Consider the following 19,968-nt stretch of genomic DNA (forward strand, 5'->3'; position numbering starts at 1 on the left):
GTAAAAGTGCTACTGACACAAAAGTAGAATTTCTAGAATGATTACGAACGACATATAGAGTAAATTAAAAGTACATTATTTAATACTTATTTCACTATATTTATTCCAAGATTAACAATGGACATTTTTTTCTGTAGCCATTAACTCAATAGTGGCATCCTACTAGAAGTCAAAAGTCGCGTCAAAAAGACTCAAAACATTTATACTTTATAGGATTTATATATATTTATAAAAGTGATATGAATGAAACTAGTTCTTAGTCAATAAACATGTTTGTGGCGTAAATAAACTCAGTTCTGCTGAATGGAAAAAAAAACAAACACAAACATGATGAATGTTTTCCTCCATCAGAGGAAACGATAGATTTGTTGCCGTCGGTTGTCGATGTGTTTCCTCAGATTGTGATTCCAGGAATCTGTAGGTTTCCTCTCCGTCCGCGGATCTAACGTTATCAGTCGCTCGCAGGGAAACGTGTTTTTAAAAAAGAGGACGTTCTGCCAGCTGAAGCTAATGCTAATGCTAATGCTAAACTAAAACAGGGAAAAATTCAACTTTAAATAACAACACATGAGAAGTTAAGCAGAACAAAAGATATCTTTGAAACAAGTATGATAGATGAGGGAGGAAGAGCAGTTCCACCCAAGTGATGTCATAGTTGGCGACAAGCTAACGTGTTAGCGAGCTAGCTGGAGGGTGTGTTCTGTTTCTCGTGATCTCACATACTTTCTGAATGAAACAATGTGTTCCCGTGTTTCTCATTGAAAAGTCTGTATAAGTCAAGACCAAGTCTTTTCAACATCATTCAAAAGATGTTATTTGTGTATTTTTATGGTTAAACACATGAAAGCTACGTTAGCGCGGCTACGCTAACAGACGAAAGGTAAGAATAGACGCACAAACGACTGATTTATTCAAGTGTGCGACTAAAGACATGAGTGTAACTGTGACAGTTATTACTCCTGAACACCTCCTTCATCTATTTTGAGTCGACACTAGTGAGAAAAACAAACAAATCCTTGAATCTAGGAACTATTTTCATTATTTACGTTTGTGTTTCTCTTCACACTTGACGCCTCTGGGCGTTTGCTTGTGCCAGTGGGGGGCGCTGTAGTTTCGCCCGCAGACACTAACGCTCCCTCGCTTTCTATTATTAACCCTCGGTGGAGGAGAAGGAATTCTCGGCGTTCCCACGTGCACGCTTATTTTTAGGAGTCGGCACATTTGGTTTGTTTATCCCGGGATGTTCACGAGTGTCGCGTTTGTAACGAGACATATTCAAAGAGTCTAATACTTCGAGTGTCCACTAGGCGGCGCTGTTTTAAAGTAACTAAACACTTTCTTAAAACTTCATTCAACTCTTGAGTGATAATACACACATGTTAGTGAAGCTACTTCAAGACACGCACACTCGGCAAGTTGTGTTCAACCACCACCAACTGGTCTTATTGTGTAACTACGCCACCTAGTGACCGTGTTGTGAAGTGCATCCGCTGTCTGACCTTCACCCTTTACGCTCCAATTTGACTCCATCAGTGCGTGAGTTGAATGTAATGCAGCAGAGAACCAGGCGGTGATGGAGACAGCAGTCATCAAGGAGAACAAGTGCAAGCCCCATGATGCACTGCAGTAGTCGATATCAAACAGTGCTGATTGTCTTGACTTTATAAAATACTTTGTGTGTGTGTTTGTGGGTCATTATGCTCTTGTTGTGTTGCAGTGATGAGATGAGTCACGACATGTTTCATGAAAGTGGACAAGATGGACGATCAGGTGAGTCTTTCAATCTGACTCCAGGTATTTGACAAGTAAATATAAATATATACAGAAAAAATATATACAGTATGATATAAAGAAAAACAAGTAAATAATAGTTAAATATTTTTTACTATTTATGTCTGACAAAAGTTATATAAACAAGCTCAATTAAAGGAAGATCATCAGCGATAGTATCACGATACAGGGTCAAGGACACGATATATAGTGATACTGTAGTAACAAGTATATATGTGTAGTATTGTCCAGTACTTGACTCTAGTGTTGCAGAATTTACAGACCACATGACACTTGACAAAGTCGTAACTGCTTTCATTTGTTTTCAAACCAAAATATGTCCAAACATCAGCTTTAAAAGCTGCTGGAGTCACTGTATCCTCTCGTCCTCAGTCATCGCCTAAGTCGTAAAAATATGTCTAAACATCAGCTTTAAAAGCTGCTGGAGTCACTGTATCCTCTCGTCCTCAGTCAACGCCTAAGTCGTAAAAATATGTCCAAACATCAGCTTTAAAAGCTGCTGGAGTCACTGTATCCTCTCGTCCTCAGTCACATGATTTCATTGTACCTTTAACTTTAGAGAATGTAATGATCCTGCCATCTAGTAGGCGGAAGTTGAATTACAATGTAAAAATACCATGCATATTTGATGTACACTTTACATTACATTACTTTAAATTGAAATATTTTATTTTCAACACAATATATTCAAATATAATCAAAATATGATAAAAAAATAAAGTTTTTTTTAAAGCCTCACAATCCAAAAGGAAAATCAATACATTGCTGTTTTAATCGACACGGTATCGTAAAAAAAAACTGCGATATTTAAGTGTACGATATTTTCTCACACCCGTTAAAGACCAGAAAGTATTATTTTGAATTATAAAACAATTGTTAAATATTTTAATTTTGATGAAGTTTCTGTTCTGGTCGCAGTTCTGGGGATGTTATCAGTTCAAGTGGAGCGAGACCCTAAGACCGGCGCGACGGTGGTCCGGTCCGTGGCCCCGGTCACCTCCAACAGCGGCGCGTCCGTGAGCGTGTTCGACGACGGCCGCAGGAGCATCCACGCGGTGGGCGTGTCCTCGGACCAACCCTCCTCCGAGGAGCTGGGTCAGATCCTGAGCGCCATCGACGGGGTCGGGATGAAGGTCCTGCTGGACGACGTCACCGTCACCAACACGCAGGAGGACCAGAAACAGGTTCCTAAAGTGGAACCAGAGGCGCAACCCGAGATCCTGAGATCCAGTCCTGGGGCCCCGAAGGCGAGGAATGGAACCACCACGGTGGTCCAGGACATGGAGGGCAGGGAGGTCAACATCTCGGACCAGAACCTGGAGCGCCCGGTCACGCTGCTGTTCCTGGGATACGACGACAGCGCCACCGACCCGGACGACGCGTCGGACGCTCACGGAGGGATGTTGACGGTGGAGCGCGTCATCATCACGGAGGACGGGCAGGTCCTGGAACCGGAGCAGGTCCAGGCGCCCGAGGAAGACCCTCCTGAGACCCCGTCTCCTGGACAGGACGCTCAAGTGAACACGGACACCAGAGAAGAACCGGCTGCGGTGCCGACACAAAACAAACACAAAAAGTGCCGGTGTTGTTCTGTGATGTAATAAACTCTTGTGCTGTCACTTTTCTTACTGCTGGTTCATCCCTTTCCCTCGTCCCTATCAAGATTCGTAGCCACTGACCACTGCAGAGCAGTAGATTAGAAGGACTGATACAAAAAGTTACAGACGAAACTTTATATTTAGCTTTTTTCTGGATCTTTGACTGTATTTATTTTACTATTTTATTTGGTATTTAAATGTACTTTTCATTACTCGTCTCTTAAGGGTTTTAGTTTTAGGACTTTTGTCATTTTTTGTGAGTATTTAACGCCCCTAAAATATATTTAAGTGAATATAATACAGAAAACATTTAAAAAATAGTGCTTTTAAAGCATTAGTTTTTGTATAAAATACAATCAAATACTGTTTTTTTATGCTTGATTTTATTTACTTTATTGAATGTTTTTCGCGCCTTTATTTTTGATTGAAAAAAGTACACTTCTTCCCCCTAGTGGTTAAACATGAGAATTGCACTTCATAAGAAAAATGGATACACGAAACACATACATATGTGTGTACATTTGTTGCACATGTGTGTGGCTTGTTTGCCAGTTATTGTTTGACACTATTGTACATTTTAGTTTAGTTTATTTGTTTAGTGTTATTGTGTGCGTCAACAGTGTTTTCCTGTCAGAATTGGGTGTTTTTTTATGGGGCTACTGTTGCCGTCCTGGGAAGCTTTTGTGTACATGTTGTGTGTGTCCGTCCGTGCACTCTGCGATGATCGGGATTTAGTTGATCATGTGACCGGGACTTATCAGATCATCTGGACGGTTCATATTTTCATCCAGGTGAGTCCGCGGCGGCAGCGAGCGCTCAGGTGAGTCGCCCGTCGTTTTTCACTTTCTCGCGCTCGTACGAACACTTCGTAGAAGGTCAAGAGGTCGACGGACGAAGGAGCAGCAGCGGTTTCTCTCTTCGCTTCAGAAACCACGAAAGTAGTAACAAGTTAATCCGGCGTTAATACGTTGTTATGTTGTGTTCTCGGGGCTAATGATCCAGCAACAGGCGCTAATCCGTCCGCGCAGGTGAGAATATACGCTGGTGTAAAAAGAACCTGCGGTTGCTTCGCTCTCCAGACGTTCACGGATCAGAACCTGAGCGCTGGAGGCCCGGCGGGGAAGTGAGGACCTGCAGGAAGATCCTGGCAGACGCTGGCAGCAGAAAAGCCTCTTTACTCGTCTCTGTGTCGACTAATGCTGTTAGTCTCGGAGACGACAGAGCAAACAAACTGCTGCAGCAAACAAACCGTTGAGCTCACCTGTGCTGACGGAAGAACAACTTATTCTATTTCATTCATATTCATGGTTTAAAAACAGCTTTATTTTGCAACAAATCGGAAAGTTTTTGCTTTTTTTCATCAGGCAGCTGCTGTAGATGTCTTTTGCTAACATTGGGATTTTCTTTTTTAAAAGTTACATACAAAGGTCCAACATTAAATTAGATGTTTACTTATAACAGATCCAAACAAAAGACCATGTGATCAAAGACAATAATATATAAAAAGATATGTTTAAAGTAGTTTACGGAAAAAAGGTCTAAGAACAAGACCATATACTGTATATATTACTTCGTATTACTGTTAGTAATATACAGATTATAAATTCCTGTATCATTGTTTGAGTACATTATTTTAATCCATTCAATACTTTCAATGTATATTTTTGAAATTTGCAAATAAAAATGTTAATATATGGATGCGATATTTGCTGAGATGAAGAGTAGTTTTATGAAATGCTCATTATTTGAGTCTCGATTTTAATTTGAAGCTGTTGTTTTTCCACTGAGATGAATGCAGTGCCGTGACGTCACCACCGGATGGCGCACTAGAGTCCACACGTGTGGCTAAGCTTTCCTCGCAGACAAAAGACAGAGTAAATCTGACAAACAACAACAACAACACATTAACGCTACTGTCAATGGCTTGAGACCGGATTGACACTGACCTCTGACCCTAAAAGTCCAGAGTCAAGAGCACCAGAAACATCCCACAATAAGTTCTAGAGATAAAAGGTCGGAAAAGTGGCGGGATTTTCTTTTTCTACTCCTTAAAAAAACTTCTTTATGTGTTTTAGTTGCGAACACTAGGGCAAGCAGAGGACTCGTCACCATGGAAACCAGACCCTCCATCTCAAACCCCCCGAGTCTCTCCGGTCCTGACGACGAAGGTTTTTGGATGGAAGAGGACTTCGGCTCGATGGCGGCGACCGTGCAGGACTCCAAGCCTTCCTCCCAGATCCCCGCCGCGATCGGCCGGTACCGTACGACGGCGGACGCCGAAGCCCCCGACAAAGGCCCCGACGAAGGCCCCGATGAAGGCCCTGACGAAGACCCCTCCGACGAGGTGTTCGTGCCGCCTCAGCCAGCAGAGGGCGCTGTGCCAGCAGAGGACGGTAATACCTGTGTGACCCTGGCCAACGGGGCAGCTGACGCCACAGATGATGCGGCTAATCCAGGCAGCTTACCCTGGCATCATGGTGCGGCGGCGAGCAGAGTGGCACACGGCGAGACGACGGAGGCTGAGCCGTCGACCGCAGACCAGGAGGAACCCAACACGGCAGGAGACCCTCGGCCTGGAGGACCCCGGCATGTTGTGAGCGAGGACCTCCGGAGGGAAGCCATGGAGCAACACAAGTCCTCCGAGGAAGAACCGTCCGACACGGAAGCGGATCAGAAGGAGGTCGGCAAGAGAGCCGGTAAGGTGAGGGTCGGTGACCTTGAGGGACCCGAGGGCGGCGCCGGATGCCGGCGGGACGAGAAGGTTTGGGGGATCGCGACGAAGATAAAACAGGGCGAAGAACTTCTGCAGCGTCTGCAGCTGGTTCAGCGGCGACAGGACGAGCACGGGGGCGAGCCGGCGCCGACCCAGAACCAGGCGCCACAAGGAGGTCCAATAGAGACCATCGGGTTGGAAACCGGCGTGGGCGTGGCCTCGGTGACGGTGGAGCCGCCGGGGATTGTGGGAAAAGAACACAGCGTCACTTCCTTCCTCGCAGCCAAGCTCTGGTTCTCCACCCCTGAGACAGAACGACAAACCCTCCAGGGGGACCACCCGAGGTCAAGAGGAGTCCCTGACTTGTCAGAGGACCCGGATGTGCTGGAAATCCCCTTCAAGACCCCCGTTGTACTGGAACCAGAACCGGACGAAGAACATCCAGAGCCGAAGCACATGGAGACTCCAAAAGAAGTGGGCGCTCCGTTCGTGGTTGAACCGGGTCAAAGGTTCCTGCAGCTGAAGGAGACCAAGATGCTGTTCGAGACCTTCCAGCAGGCCAGCACCGGGGGTCCGACCCGGCAGAGGAAGACCCCGTCCACCCAGGTCAAAGCCAACCTCCCCCCGATGGTGCTGGAGCGCACGCGGAGCCTGGAAGGGTTCTCGCTCGACAGCGTGCCGGTCTCCAGAGCCCACTCCCTGAGACTCCTGAAGTCCGGGGAGAAGGAGAAGAGTCCGGACGGGCTCAGAACCAGGAGTCCCACCGGCGGGCCCCGGGACAAGACCCGTCTGTCCCCCTACCCGAAGCAGGACGTGCGTCTGCACAGGAGCATGGACTCCATCAGCGCCTCCGGGCCGGAGACTCCCCCCGAGGACAAGCAGGACTCGCCGGTTCTGACCCGGAACCCGTTCTTTAAGCTGCGCCCGGCGCTGAACAAGCAGCCCATGGTGGAGAAGGACATCCGGGAGGCCAGAGAGCGAGAGGAGGAGCTGCGCAGACAACGATGTTTCATGTACCGAGAGAATCACCTGCGGAGCAAAGACCCGCCGCTCAAGTCACCGGCACCAGGTGAGGCGGCACCAGGTCCTGGTACCACTGAAGCAGCAGATATATTTACTGTAGTACCAGAGGCAGTACAAATGTGCTGCAACTGAAGTATCCGTAGAACCAGGTAGTCATAGAAACAGAAGATTATAAACTAGATCAGCACCGAGGCAACACATACCTCCCCCGAGGAGCTCCAGTCACTTTGTAAAACAACCAACTAAATAAAACTACTTTTTTGGTTTTGTTATTCGGTCAGTGTCACAAGATAGTATTGAACCGACAACTCTCAGAGAGAGAAAATATTAATATACTCAAATAACGTGATGTTTTTTTTCCCACCATATTGATATTTACGGCAATAATTCAAATTTTCAATCAACAACTAACATGCAAATATTCACAGCGATTGTCCTTTGCTGTGTTGCAATTAAACTCCTGGCCGCTAGGTGGTAGCAGGAACCTTAAACCCTACAAGATGATACAAGAGGATTTTTTTTGTTTATGTTTTTTAAACATTATTAATTGATTTATTAAAAATTGAATATTTTTAAATTGAATGGATTTTTGTTTATACATTTGTATTGAATTCAAAAGGATAGAATAAAATAATATTCAATTGAATATATTGAATCAAAAAAAGTTTTATTGAATTATTCAACTGAATAATTAATTTCATGAAAGGTAAAAAGAAAAAGTACATTTTTTTTAATTTGAATATCCTTTGAATATTCTTTTTTTTATTTAATTATTTTTTCCAACGGACAAATTCAAACTTTACATATTATTACTATAATTTAATTTGATTATTCCCAAAAACAAAAAAAACCTTCATATCAATTAAAAAAAAAAAAAAATTAGAAATTTAAAATTCAATCAGTATACACTTTCATATTGATTTTAAACTATTTAAAAAAAAAGTCAGATACTAAATATTAATTAATTTAGAAAATATTTTATTTTTTTAATTCAAATTATTAAACAAAAATATATCAAAGTTGTTGAATTTATTATTCAATTAAAACTTTCAATACAGAAGTGATTGAAGAACATTTTAAGAACTATATTTTAAAAACGTTCCACTTTGAATAAAAAGGATTATTCTTGTGACACTGGTGTGTTTCTAAGAGCACAGCCGACGAGTGTGTGTTGTGCACTCGAGCAGGTGAACCTGACGTTGTGTTTGAGTTCCAGATCTGAAGCCTCCGACCCGAGGGAAGCTTCAGGGGGTCTGGCCCCCGACCTGCAGCAAGGGTCCGCTGGTGAAGGAGAGCGAGGTGAGGTGGAGGATCTGAAGAGACGCTTGTGTTCGTCTGCTCGTGACGACTGTCCTGTGACCTCATCACACACTTGACACATGTCTTATCCTTCTCTCGGTCGCAGCAGGGGTCGAGAGGTCAGAGGTCGGCCGGTCAGAAGTCTCTGTGGCAGCGCTGGGAGTCCGGACAGATCAACTCGCCGCAGGAACACGACTGATCCATTATGTTCCTCGACAAACTCTAGTGGAAGTTGATCACGTCTCAGAATATTGAGCTGTTGAAACTTTAATCTTAATAAATCTTTAAATTCATTCAGTTCTATGATCAATGGTTGGCGGAAAGTTCGTTTTTGTATTGAATTTAAAAGGCTACAGATAAAAGAAAAATTTAATATAGAAAATATATTTTGGATTTTTGGGGAAAACTGTATGTTGAAAAAAATTCAGTAACTTTGAAATTATTCGATTTTTTAAAATTCAATTATTTAAAAAAAATCTAAACAAATGAACCCTTTCAATGTACAAATGATTGAATTTAATTATTAAATACAACTAATTATTATTTTATTTTATTATTTCATTATTTAGCTTTATTTAATTTTAAATTTTATTTAATTTAGTATTTTTGACAATATTAATAAACATAATTAATAGAAATCAGTGCCATCAGAATATGTTGAAACTAACTAATTTATTTGTATTTTTTAAATACATTTAAGAATTTGTATATTATTACTGAAAGTTGAATTTGTTTTCATTGAATAAAACAGATTTAATATTTTTTATGAATGTAAACTGATATTCTTATTACAACAATTTAAAATTGTCTTTTCTAAATGTAATATTTTTTATTCATTGCCTTTTAAATTCAATATGAAAATGTTGGTTCAAAATAAAATATTAAATAATTCGATTAAATTATTTATTTTTTTAAACCAACTTATTCAACATTTACATATTATTAATAATTTAATTTAATTACTAAAGAAAAATAATTCGATGCTTGAAAAATAACATCATAAATCAATAATAAAATACGTTTCAACATTTTAAATTCCATTATTCTGATGCCACTGATTTACTTCCATAAGAACTTTAAATATCAAGTTTTACACTTTAACTCAAGAACCTCCTGCACACGACACTGAGGAACTCACACCTTGTTAGTCAATAACTGATCAATAATATCAATCAAAGTAGCTTGTACTGCTCGAGTGTAACAATAAAAGTGTTTTAACCACGATGACGACACAACAATGTTATTATTAAAAGAATGTTTAAATAATTCATGTCAGTGTGTGACTGTTGCGCAACACGTTGGTAATATTACGTAACAAATTCAGCAGTTATGTAAGAAATGTCAGGACCATCGTTACATCATATGGTCTGTCGTGCACTGATGACGTCAGTCCGATGGACAGCGTGGAAGTTGCTGAGACAGAAGTTATTGATGTTATTCTGCAGAAGGTCGCTAGGTGGCGTGTGAGTAAAACAAAACCTACAAGAATTTGAAGTCAATAATGATGTGGTGGTTGTTGGTACGCAGCTTCGCCACTAGAGGGCAGCAACCAGACAAAGATGGAGGACAGCTTCTATTATCTTCTATGTATTGAACCCTTTTACGTTCATCTCAGGGGTCATAATGTTATGGCTGCCTCGAACACAGTCTCTTGAGATTAAATGAACAATTAAATCAAAACAAATTTAAACATAACATTCCATGTTTGTAACTTATGTCTTATGTCTATAAATGTAATTTTTAATGTTTTATTTGTTGTACAATATAGTGTAAACATATTGTACAATACAGTGTAAAGATGCATTCCTATTGTGTAAAGATATTGTACAATATAGTATAAAAATATTGTACGATATAGAATAAAGATATTGTACAATATAGTGTAAAGATGTTGCATTCCTATAGTGTAAAGACAATGTACAATATAGTACAAAGATATTGTACAATATAGAATAAAGATATTGTACAATACAGTGTAAAGATGTTGCATTCCTATAGTGTAAAGATATTGTACAATATGATATAAAGATTATATTACTAACTGATTGTTATTGTCTCCACCTGTCTTGTGTTCTCGTGCTGATTAGTTATTGTCTTCACCTGTCTTGTGTTCTCCTGCTGATTGTTATTGTCTTCACCTGGTCTTGTGTTCTCCTGCTGATTAGTTATTGTCTTCACCTGTCTTGTGTTCTCCTGCTGATTGTTATTGTCTTCACCTGGTCTTGTGTTCTCCTGCTGATTGTTATTGTCTTCACCTGTCTTGTGTTCTCCTGCTGATTAGTTATTGTCTTCACCTGTCTTGTGTTCTCCTGCTGATTAGTTATTGTCTTCACCTGTCTTGTGTTCTCCTGCTGATTGTTATTGTCTTCACCTGTCTTGTGTTCTCCTGCTGATTGTTATTGTCTTCACCTGTCTTGTGTTTTCCTGCTGATTGTTATTGTCTTCACCTGTCTTGTGTTCTCCTGCTGATTGTTATTGTCTTCACCTGTCTTGTGTTCTCCTGCTGATTGTTATTGTCTTCACGTGTCTTGTGTTCTCCTGCTGATTAGTTATTGTCTTCACCTGGTCTTGTGTTCTCCTGCTGATTGTTATTGTCTTCACCTGTCTTGTGTTCTCCTGCTGATTGTTATTGTCTTCACGTGTCTTGTGTTCTCCTGCTGATTGTTATTGTCTTCACCTGTCTTGTGTTCTCCTGCTGATTAGTTATTGTCTTCACCTGTCTTGTGTTCTCCTGCTGATTAGTTATTGTCTTCACCTGTCTTGTGTTCTCCTGCTGATTGTTATTGTCTTCACCTGTCTTGTGTTCTCCTGCTGATTGTTATTGTCTTCACCTGTCTTGTGTTTTCCTGCTGATTGTTATTGTCTTCACCTGTCTTGTGTTCTCCTGCTGATTGTTATTGTCTTCACCTGTCTTGTGTTCTCCTGCTGATTGTTATTGTCTTCACGTGTCTTGTGTTCTCCTGCTGATTAGTTATTGTCTTCACCTGTCTTGTGTTCTCCTGCTGATTGTTATTGTCTTCACCTGTCTTGTGTTCTCCTGCTGATTGTTATTGTCTTCACCTGTCTTGTGTTCTCCTGCTGATTAGTTATTGTCTTCACCTGGTCTTGTGTTCTCCTGCTGATTGTTATTGTCTTCACCTGTCTTGTGTTCTCCTGCTGATTGTTATTGTCTTCACCTGTCTTGTGTTCTTCTGCTGATTAGTTATTGTCTTCACCTGGTCTTGTGTTCTCCTGCTGATTGTTATTGTCTTCACCTGTCTTGTGTTCTCCTGCTGATTGTTATTGTCTTCACCTGTCTTGTGTTCTCCTGCTGATTGTTATTGTCTTCACGTGTCTTGTGTTCTCCTGCTGATTAGTTATTGTCTTCACCTGTCTTGTGTTCTCCTGCTGATTGTTATTGTCTTCACCTGTCTTGTGTTCTCCTGCTGATTGTTATTGTCTTCACCTGTCTTGTGTTCTCCTGCTGATTAGTTATTGTCTTCACCTGGTCTTGTGTTCTCCTGCTGATTGTTATTGTCTTCACCTGTCTTGTGTTCTCCTGCTGATTGTTATTGTCTTCACCTGTCTTGTGTTCTCCTTCTGATTGTTATTGTCTTCACCTGTCTTGTGTTCTTCTGCTCCACAGCTGCCACTGATTGCTGGCAGCATCTTATTCTGCTCACTCTGTCTTTGTCGGTTCGTCACACTCTCTGTCCCGTGTTTGTCTAGTGTTTGTTTCTTGTTATAGACTCGCGTCCGAGTTTGTTTAGCCTTCCTGGTTTTGACCCTGGTACGTTTTCTCGTTTTTCTGCCTTTGACCTGTTGTTTGGATATCGTACCTGTTTTCTGTATATTCCTGGACTAACTGTGACGATCCTCTCCTGCTCCAAAAATAAACTGTCATGTTTGACGAACAGACACTTTCTGCTCCTGGGTTTCCTTCCGCACCATGACAGTACAATATAGTATAAAGATATTGTACAATATAGTGTAAAGATTTTGGACAATATAGTATAAATATATTGTACAATATAGTATAAAGATATTATACAATATATAATACAGATATTGTACAATATAGTGTAAAGGTGTTATAGTTGTATAGTGTAAAGATATTATACAATATAGTGTAAATATATTGTACAATATAGTATAAAGATATTGTACAATATAGTGTAAAGATGTTGTACAATATAGTGTAAAGATGTTGTATTTGTATAGTGTATAGATGTTGTACAATATAGCGTAAAGATGTTGTATTTGTACCGAGTAAAGATGTTGTATTTGTATAGTGTAAAGATGTTGTACAGTATAGTATAAATATATTGTACAATATGGTGTAAAGGAGTTGTATTTGTATAGTGTAAAGATGTTGTACAATATAGTGAAAAAATGTTGCATTTGTTTAGTGTAAAGATGTTGTACAATATAGTATACATATATTGTACAATATAGTGTAAAGATGTTGTATTTGTATAGTGTAAAGATGTTGTATTTGTATAGTGAAAAGATGTTGTACAATATAGTGTAAAGATGTTGTATTTGTATGGAGTAAAGATGTTGTATTTGTATAGTGTAAAGATGTTGTACAGTATAGTATAAATATATTGTACAATATGGTGTAAAGACCATGTATTTGTATAGTGTAAAGATGTTGTACAATATAATGAAAAGATGTTGCATTTGTTTAGTGTAAAGATGTTGTACAATATAGTAAAAATATATAGTACAATATAGTGTAAAGATGTTGTATTTGTATGGAGTAAAGATGTTGTACAGTATAGTATAAATATATTGTACAATATGGTGTAAAGACGCTGTATTTGCATAGTGTAAAGATGTTGTACAATATAATGAAAAGATGTTGCATTTGTTTAGTGTAAATATATTGTACAATATAGTATAAATATAGTGTACAATATAGTGTAAAGATGTTGTATTTGTATAGTGTAAAGATGTTGTATTTGTATAGTGTAAAGATGTGCAGCTGGTCATAAAAAGCCTCGACAACAAGAATCCAGGTCAGGCTCGAGCACAAACACGTCATTACACAACAACCGGGCTCACCTTGCATAAGCCGCACACTCACAACCTCACAACTGCAGCACAAACCTCGACACACTCGTGTGCATCACTCTCTCGCACACTCGTGTGCATCACTCTCTCGCACACTTGTGTGCATCACTCTCTCGCACACTCGTGTGCATCACTCTCTCGCACACTCGTGTGCATCACTCTCTCGCACACTCGTGTGCATCACTCTCTCGCACACTCGTGTGCATCACTCTCTCGCACACTCGTGTGCATCACTCTCTCGCACACTCGTGCGCATCACTCTCTCGCACACTCGTGCGCATCACTCTCTCGCACACTCGTGCGCATCACTCTCTCGCACACTCGTGCGCATCACTATCTCGCACACTCGTGCGCATCACTCTCTCGCACACTCGTGCGCATCCCTCTCTCGCACACTCGTGCGCATCACTCTCTCGCACACTCGTGTGCATCACTCTCTCGCACACTCGTGTGCATCACTCTCTCGCACACTCGTGTGCATCCCTCTCTCGCACACTCGTGTGCATCACTCTCTCGCACACTCGTGTGCATCACTCTCTCGCACACTCGTGTGCATCACTCTCTCGCACACTCGTGTGCATCACTCTCTCGCACACTCGTGTGCATCACTCTCTCGCATACTCGTGCGCATCACTCTCTCGCACACTCGTGCGCATCACTCTCTCGCACACTCGTGCGCATCACTCTCTCGCACACTCGTGCGCATCACTCTCTCGCACACTCGTGCGCATCACTCTCTCGCACACTCGTGCGCATCCCTCTCTCGCACACTCGTGCGCATCACTCTCTCGCACACTCGTGCGCATCACTCTCTCGCACACTCGTGTGCATCACTCTCTCGCACACTCGTGTGCATCACTCTCTCGCACACTCGTGTGCATCACTCTCTCGCACACTCGTGTGCATCACTCTCTCGCACACTCGTGTGCATCACTATCTCGCACACTCGTGTGCATCACTCTCTCGCACACTCGTGTGCATCCCTCTCTCACACACTCGTGTGCATCACTATCTCTCTCTCTCATGGTCGCACAACTTAGGAAGCTTAGAGTGTTTCCTCGCAGTCGCCATGTGACTTTCATCCACTTTAGTTGTGTATTTTATCTTGTTCAACGGTCAGAGAGGAATCTTTCCAGTCGAGGAGGTTGAGAAACGATTGAACCAGACGACACAAAAAGAAGAAAAAAGAAGAATAAAGAAGGACGAACCACAAAAAGAGCGACAAAAAGAAAGAGGCAACAGTGTCAAAACTAGTCTCTCGGTTATACTATTTGTCGAGTACACAACACACAGATATTCAAACACGCAAATCTGATACAACATACAAGAGTACAAATGTAACAGCTGGATACCAACAACGCGTTAATGGCTACATCTACAAGACACACACTTTCTTCAAACACACAAAAATATTGAGAAAAATAAATAAATGAGAAGTCTTGAAAATGATTTAAAGAAGATCATGTGAGTTTGAATTATTATAGGTGTGTATTGTTGATCAATACTGTAGTAACAAGTATATATGTGTAGTATTGTCCAGTACTTGACTCTGGTGTTGTAATACTGTAGTAACAAGTATATATGTGTAGTATTGTCGAGTACTTGACTCTGGTGTTGTGATACTGTAGTAACAAGTATATATGTGTAGTATTGTCGAGTACTTGACTCTGGTGTTGTGATAGTGTAGTAACAAGTATATATGTGTAGTATTGTCCAGTACTTGACTCTGGTGTTTTGATAGTGTAGTAACAAGTATATATGTGTAGTATTGTCCAGTACTTGACTCTGGTGTTTTGATACTGTAGTAACAAGTATATATGTGTAGTATTGTCGAATACTTGACTCTGGTGTTGTGATACTGTAGTAACAAGTATATATGTGTAGTATTGTCGAGTACTTGACTCTGGTGTTGTAGTATTTACAGACCACATGACTCTTGACAAAGTCGTAACTGATTTCATTTATTTTTCAAACCAAAACATGTACAAACGTCAGCTGTATATGTCAAACTGTATCCTCTCATCCTCAGTCATCGTCCGGTTCCCGCGGGATTTCATTACGGACGTAATGGCTGCCATTTAGTGGGCGGAAGTGTAATTGCAACACAAAGATGAACAAATGCGGTGGATGTTTTCAAGTCAATTGTGTTTCCAAAAGTCAAATTATTTCGTAGGATATTTAAAACCATGTGATCACTTGGTCACCGGCTGAGCTATGACATCACACTGAGGTGACCTTTGACCTGCACCTCCTCTGAGCCTCCATCACGTCTGGAGTTGAACCAGCAAACGTGATGGAGGCTCAGAGGTCATGACGAGGTATTAAGGTCGTTTACAGGCATTTGAACCACACACACACTGATGTTGTTCCATAAGAGAGACTCTGCTCTGTGAACAGGTTGCCGTGGCAACGTAGTGACGTTTGCAGGGGTTTAGAATAGATGAGAACGAGGGTGAAGTTGATTTCATTGTGACTGTGTAACACAAGTGTGAGGTCACACACACACACACACACACACACACACACACACACACACACACACACACACACACACACACACACACACACACACACACACACACACACACACACACACACACACACACACACACACACACACACACTCTTGTTATGAAACAAAGAGAGTCAATGTCTATTTATAGCTGCAACAATACATCTGGAGTGTGTCTGAGTGTGTGTTGGTGTTTCTGTGTGTGTCTGTATCTGTGTGTGTATGTGTCTGTGTACGTATGTGTGTGTGTGTATGTGTGTGTGTGTGTATATGTGTATGTGTGCGTATGTGTGTGTGTATCTGGGTGTGTGTGTATCTGTGTGCATATTTGTCTGTCTGTGTGTCTGTATCTGCGTGCGTATGTGTGTGAGTATGTGTGTGCATATGTGTGTGTGTGTGTGTGAGTATGCGTGTGTATCTGTGTGAATATGCATGTGTGCTTATGTGTGTGTATGTGTGTATGTGTCTGTCTGTGTGTGTTTGTGTGTGTGTGTGTGTGAGTATGTGTGTGCATATGTGTGTGTATCTGTGTGAATATGCATGTGTGCTTATGTGTGTGTATGTGTGTGTATGTGTCTGCCTGTGTGTGTATGTGTGCGTATGTGTCTGTCTGTGTGTGAGTTTGTGCGTATCTGTGTGTGTCTGTGCGTGCGTGTGTGTGTGTGTGTGTGTGTGTGTATGCAAGTGTGTGTTTGTGCTGGTGTCTGTGCGTGCGTTTGTGCGTATGTGCGTGTGTTTGTGCATGTGTGTGTATGTGCGCGTGGGTGTGTATCTAGTAAGCAAGTAAGTTAAAAGGTCAAGGTGCGTGTGTGTGTGTGTGTGTGTCTGGTCCACTACTTACATAAAGACTTTATCTGCAGTGATTCACAGACAGATTACAATGAGGATCAGAGCAGAACGACCAGTTAAAGTGTGTTGATGTGTGCGTGGTGTGTGCGTCTCTGTGTGTGCGTCTCTGTGTGTGTGTGTGTGTGTGTGTTTGTGTGCGTCCTCCAACATTTCATAACACACTCTTTGCCGCAGCAGATGAAAGTAGGCCGAGGCTGAGCTGGTGCAGCAGAGCAGCCTCGGAAACACAACTCTTGTGTGACGCTGTTGTTGAATGTAGGTCACAGTCACATGTGACCGGCGCAGTGGTCAGGGGCTGGCGAGCGTCCGCAACTACACATCCTTCGGGTTATAATCAACATTATTTTGTATAATATAGCGTAAATTAAAAATCAAATCTCCTCCAAGTCTTCTTGAATCGATGTTTACGATAAAAACTATAACTTTTGTGTTGGTCAGAAATGACTAGTGTGTGGTTCGGGGGCCTGATGTGGCCTCTGTGTTAAAGAATTTACGTTGTTTATAGTTTTATCGCAATAAACATGGAGTCATGTTTGCTCACAACGAGCTGCAGTTAGAGTTTCGTTTCCCGAGAAATGACAGTTTGTTCATCAAGATACAGTGACTTCAGCAAAGATAAGGAGCTGAACTCAGCATTAAAAAATATTTTAATTCAATTTTTAAAGAATGTAACAAAAATTGCATTATTGAATACAAAAATACAATCCAAAAATGTGTGTCTCTGTCTGTGCATGTATTTGTGTGTGTGTATGTCTGTGTGTCTATGTATGTGTGAGTCTGTCTATTTGTGTTTGTGTGTGTGCATGCCAGTGTATGGGTTTGTATGTTTGTGTTTATGTGTCTGTGTGTCTATGTCTGTGTGTGTATTATTTGTGTGAGTTTGTGTGTGCATGTCTGTGTGTGTATGTGTCTGTGTGTGTTTGTGTGTGTGTGTGCATGTCAGTGTATGTGCTTTTGTGCATCTGTGTTTATGTGTCTGTGTGTGTATTATTTGTGTGAGTTTGTGTGTGCATGTCTGTGTGTGTTTGTGTCTGTGTGTGTTTGTGTGTGTGTGCATGCCAGTGTATGTGCTTTTGTGTATCTGTGTTTATGTGTCTGTGTGTGTATTATTTGTGTGAGTTTGTGTGTGCATGTCTGTGTGTGTATGTGTCTGTGTGTGTTTGTGTGTGTGTGTGCATGCCAGTGTATGTACTTTTGTGTATCTGTGTTTGTGTGTCTGTGTGTGTATTATTTGTGTGAGTTTGTGTGTGCATATCTGTGTGTATTTGTGTGTGTGTGCATGCCAGTGTATGTGCTTTTGTGTATCTGTGTTTATGTGTCTGTGTGTGTATTATTTGTGTGAGTTTGTGTGTGCATATCTGTGTGTGTATGTGTCTGTGTGTGTGTGCATGCCAGTGTATGTGCTTTTGTGTATCTGTGTTTATGTGTCTGTGTGTGTATTATTTTTGTGAGTTTGTGTGTGCATGTCTGTGTGTGTATGTGTCTGTGTGTGTTTGTGTGTGTGTGTGCATGCCAGTGTATGTGCTTTTGTGTATCTGTGTTTATGTGTCTGTGTGTGTATTATTTGTGTGAGTTTGTGTGTGCATATCTGTGTGTGTATGTGTCTGTGTGTGTGTGCATGCCAGTGTATGTGCTTTTGTGTATCTGTGTTTATGTGTCTGTGTGTGTATTATTTGTGTGAGTTTGTGTGTGCATATCTGTGTGTGTATGTGTCTGTGTGTGTGTGCATGCCAGTGTATGTGCTTTTGTGTATCTGTGTTTATGTGTCTGTGTGTGTATTATTTTTGTGAGTTTGTGTGTGCATGTCTGTGTGTGTATGTGTCTGTGTGTGTGCATGCCAGTGTATGTGCTTTTGTGTATCTGTGTTTATGTGTCTGTGTGTGTATTATTTGTGTGAGTTTGTGTGTGCATGTCTGTGTGTGTATGTGTCTGTGTGTGTGTGCATGCCAGTGTATGTGCTTTTGTGTATCTGTGTTTATGTGTCTGTGTGTGTATTATTTGTGTGAGTTTGTGTGTGCATGTCTGTGTGTGTGTGCATGCCAGTGTATGTGCTTTTGTGTATCTGTGTGTATGTGTCTGTGTTTCTATTATTTGTGTGAGTTTGTGTGTGTCTGTCTGCGTCTGTTTGTGTATGTTTGTGTGTGTTTTTGTGTGTCTATGTCTGTGTGTCTCTGTTTGTGTGTGTCTGTCTGTGTCTGTTTGTGTATGTTTGTGTGTGTTTTTGTGTGTGTGCATGTCTGTGTGTGATTGTGTGTTTGTGTGTGTGCTTGTGTGTGTGTTTGTGTGTGTGTGTGTGTAAGATAGTAAGTAAGTAATTTATATTTATAGAGCGCTTTTCCAGACCAAGGTCACAAAGCGCTTAAACAATCAAAACAATATTCAATAAAGTATATACTTTAAACGTTAAGAGAAAAACAAAGGAGTTCCATGTCTGTGTGTGTTTGTGTGTGTTTGTGTGTGTTTGTGTGTGTTTGTGTGTGTTTGTGTGTCAGTGTAAATTAAATGCTTGAAAAAAAAAACATTCTATCGGCGCTGATACACGTTCAATCCAAAGTATTTTCCATGTATTCAATTGTGTAACAACAAAGTGCTGGTGCGGCTGTTTGTGCGACCGTGTTGGCGCCGCTCTATAAAGTGTGTCATCCTCGTCGACCCACTTCTTCCCCCGTTTATTTAAAGCTCTGCACCATCCGAGCGTTTATGTAACGACTTCCAGCTCATCTGTCGGCAATATTGTGCTCACGGGTCGTCGGCCCGCGAGTCTCTCTGACGGAACCATGAGTTCACCTGCGTAGGTGTTCCTGCTGATGATGCAACCGCATGTCTGGAGGGGGTGGTCATAATGTTTCGGCACGGAACACGATGTGCCTTTCAAGAATTTCAATCACGAGAAACGAAACTAGAGGAGTGACAGAAGAGGAGAGAGAGAAGTGGGAAAAGGAAGAGAAAAAAACCCATGAAAAGTTATTTTTAAAAGAAGAAGAGTTTTGAGAAGAGAGGAGGTCCGGAGACGAGAAGGTTGTAATTGACCCTCAGGTCAAACATTCAAGGTCATCTTCTTCTAAAGAAGTACAGCATGTGAAGAATTCAGCCTGAACCTGAAGAACGTCTCAGCTGTCAATCAAGCG

At 41.4% G+C, this 19,968-nt stretch overlaps 2 protein-coding genes across 2 annotated transcripts in view; both read left to right on the forward strand.

Moving 5' to 3' along the window:
- Positions 1–3,392, forward strand: part of LOC148064775 (uncharacterized) — a 3,588-nt gene extending 196 nt beyond the window's left edge. Inside the window, exons 2-3 of the mRNA XM_087809614.1 lie at positions 1,718–1,770; positions 2,710–3,392. Of these exons, the coding sequence (XP_087665740.1) occupies positions 1,725–1,770; positions 2,710–3,392 (729 nt within the window). The 5' untranslated portion in view covers positions 1,718–1,724. The remainder of the gene's footprint in view (positions 1–1,717; positions 1,771–2,709) is intronic.
- Positions 3,393–5,499: 2,107 nt separating this feature from the next.
- On the forward strand, positions 5,500–8,623 carry LOC148064776 (uncharacterized). The gene is made up of 3 exons (XM_087809616.1): positions 5,500–7,171; positions 8,342–8,424; positions 8,531–8,623. The coding sequence occupies exons 1-3, from the start codon at positions 5,500–5,502 to the stop codon at positions 8,621–8,623; spliced, it is 1,848 nt and encodes a 615-aa protein (XP_087665742.1).
- Positions 8,624–19,968: the final 11,345 nt, after the last annotated feature.

Source organism: Callionymus lyra, chromosome 15, assembly GCF_982586985.1.
Source record: "Callionymus lyra chromosome 15, fCalLyr1.hap1.1, whole genome shotgun sequence".
NCBI lineage: Eukaryota > Metazoa > Chordata > Actinopteri > Syngnathiformes > Callionymidae > Callionymus > Callionymus lyra.

What these genes read in the sequence shown, in the direction of transcription:
- LOC148064776 (XM_087809616.1), top strand. Translation starts at nt 5,500, where the DNA reads ATGGAAACCAGACCCTCCATCTCAAACCCCCCGAGTCTCTCCGGTCCT. An exon ending in GCTCAAGTCACCGGCACCAG is followed by an intron (nt 7,172 to 8,341) that starts GTGAGGCGGCAC and finishes TTTGAGTTCCAG; the next exon opens with ATCTGAAGCCTCCGACCCGA. An exon ending in CGCTGGTGAAGGAGAGCGAG is followed by an intron (nt 8,425 to 8,530) that starts GTGAGGTGGAGG and finishes TCTCGGTCGCAG; the next exon opens with CAGGGGTCGAGAGGTCAGAG.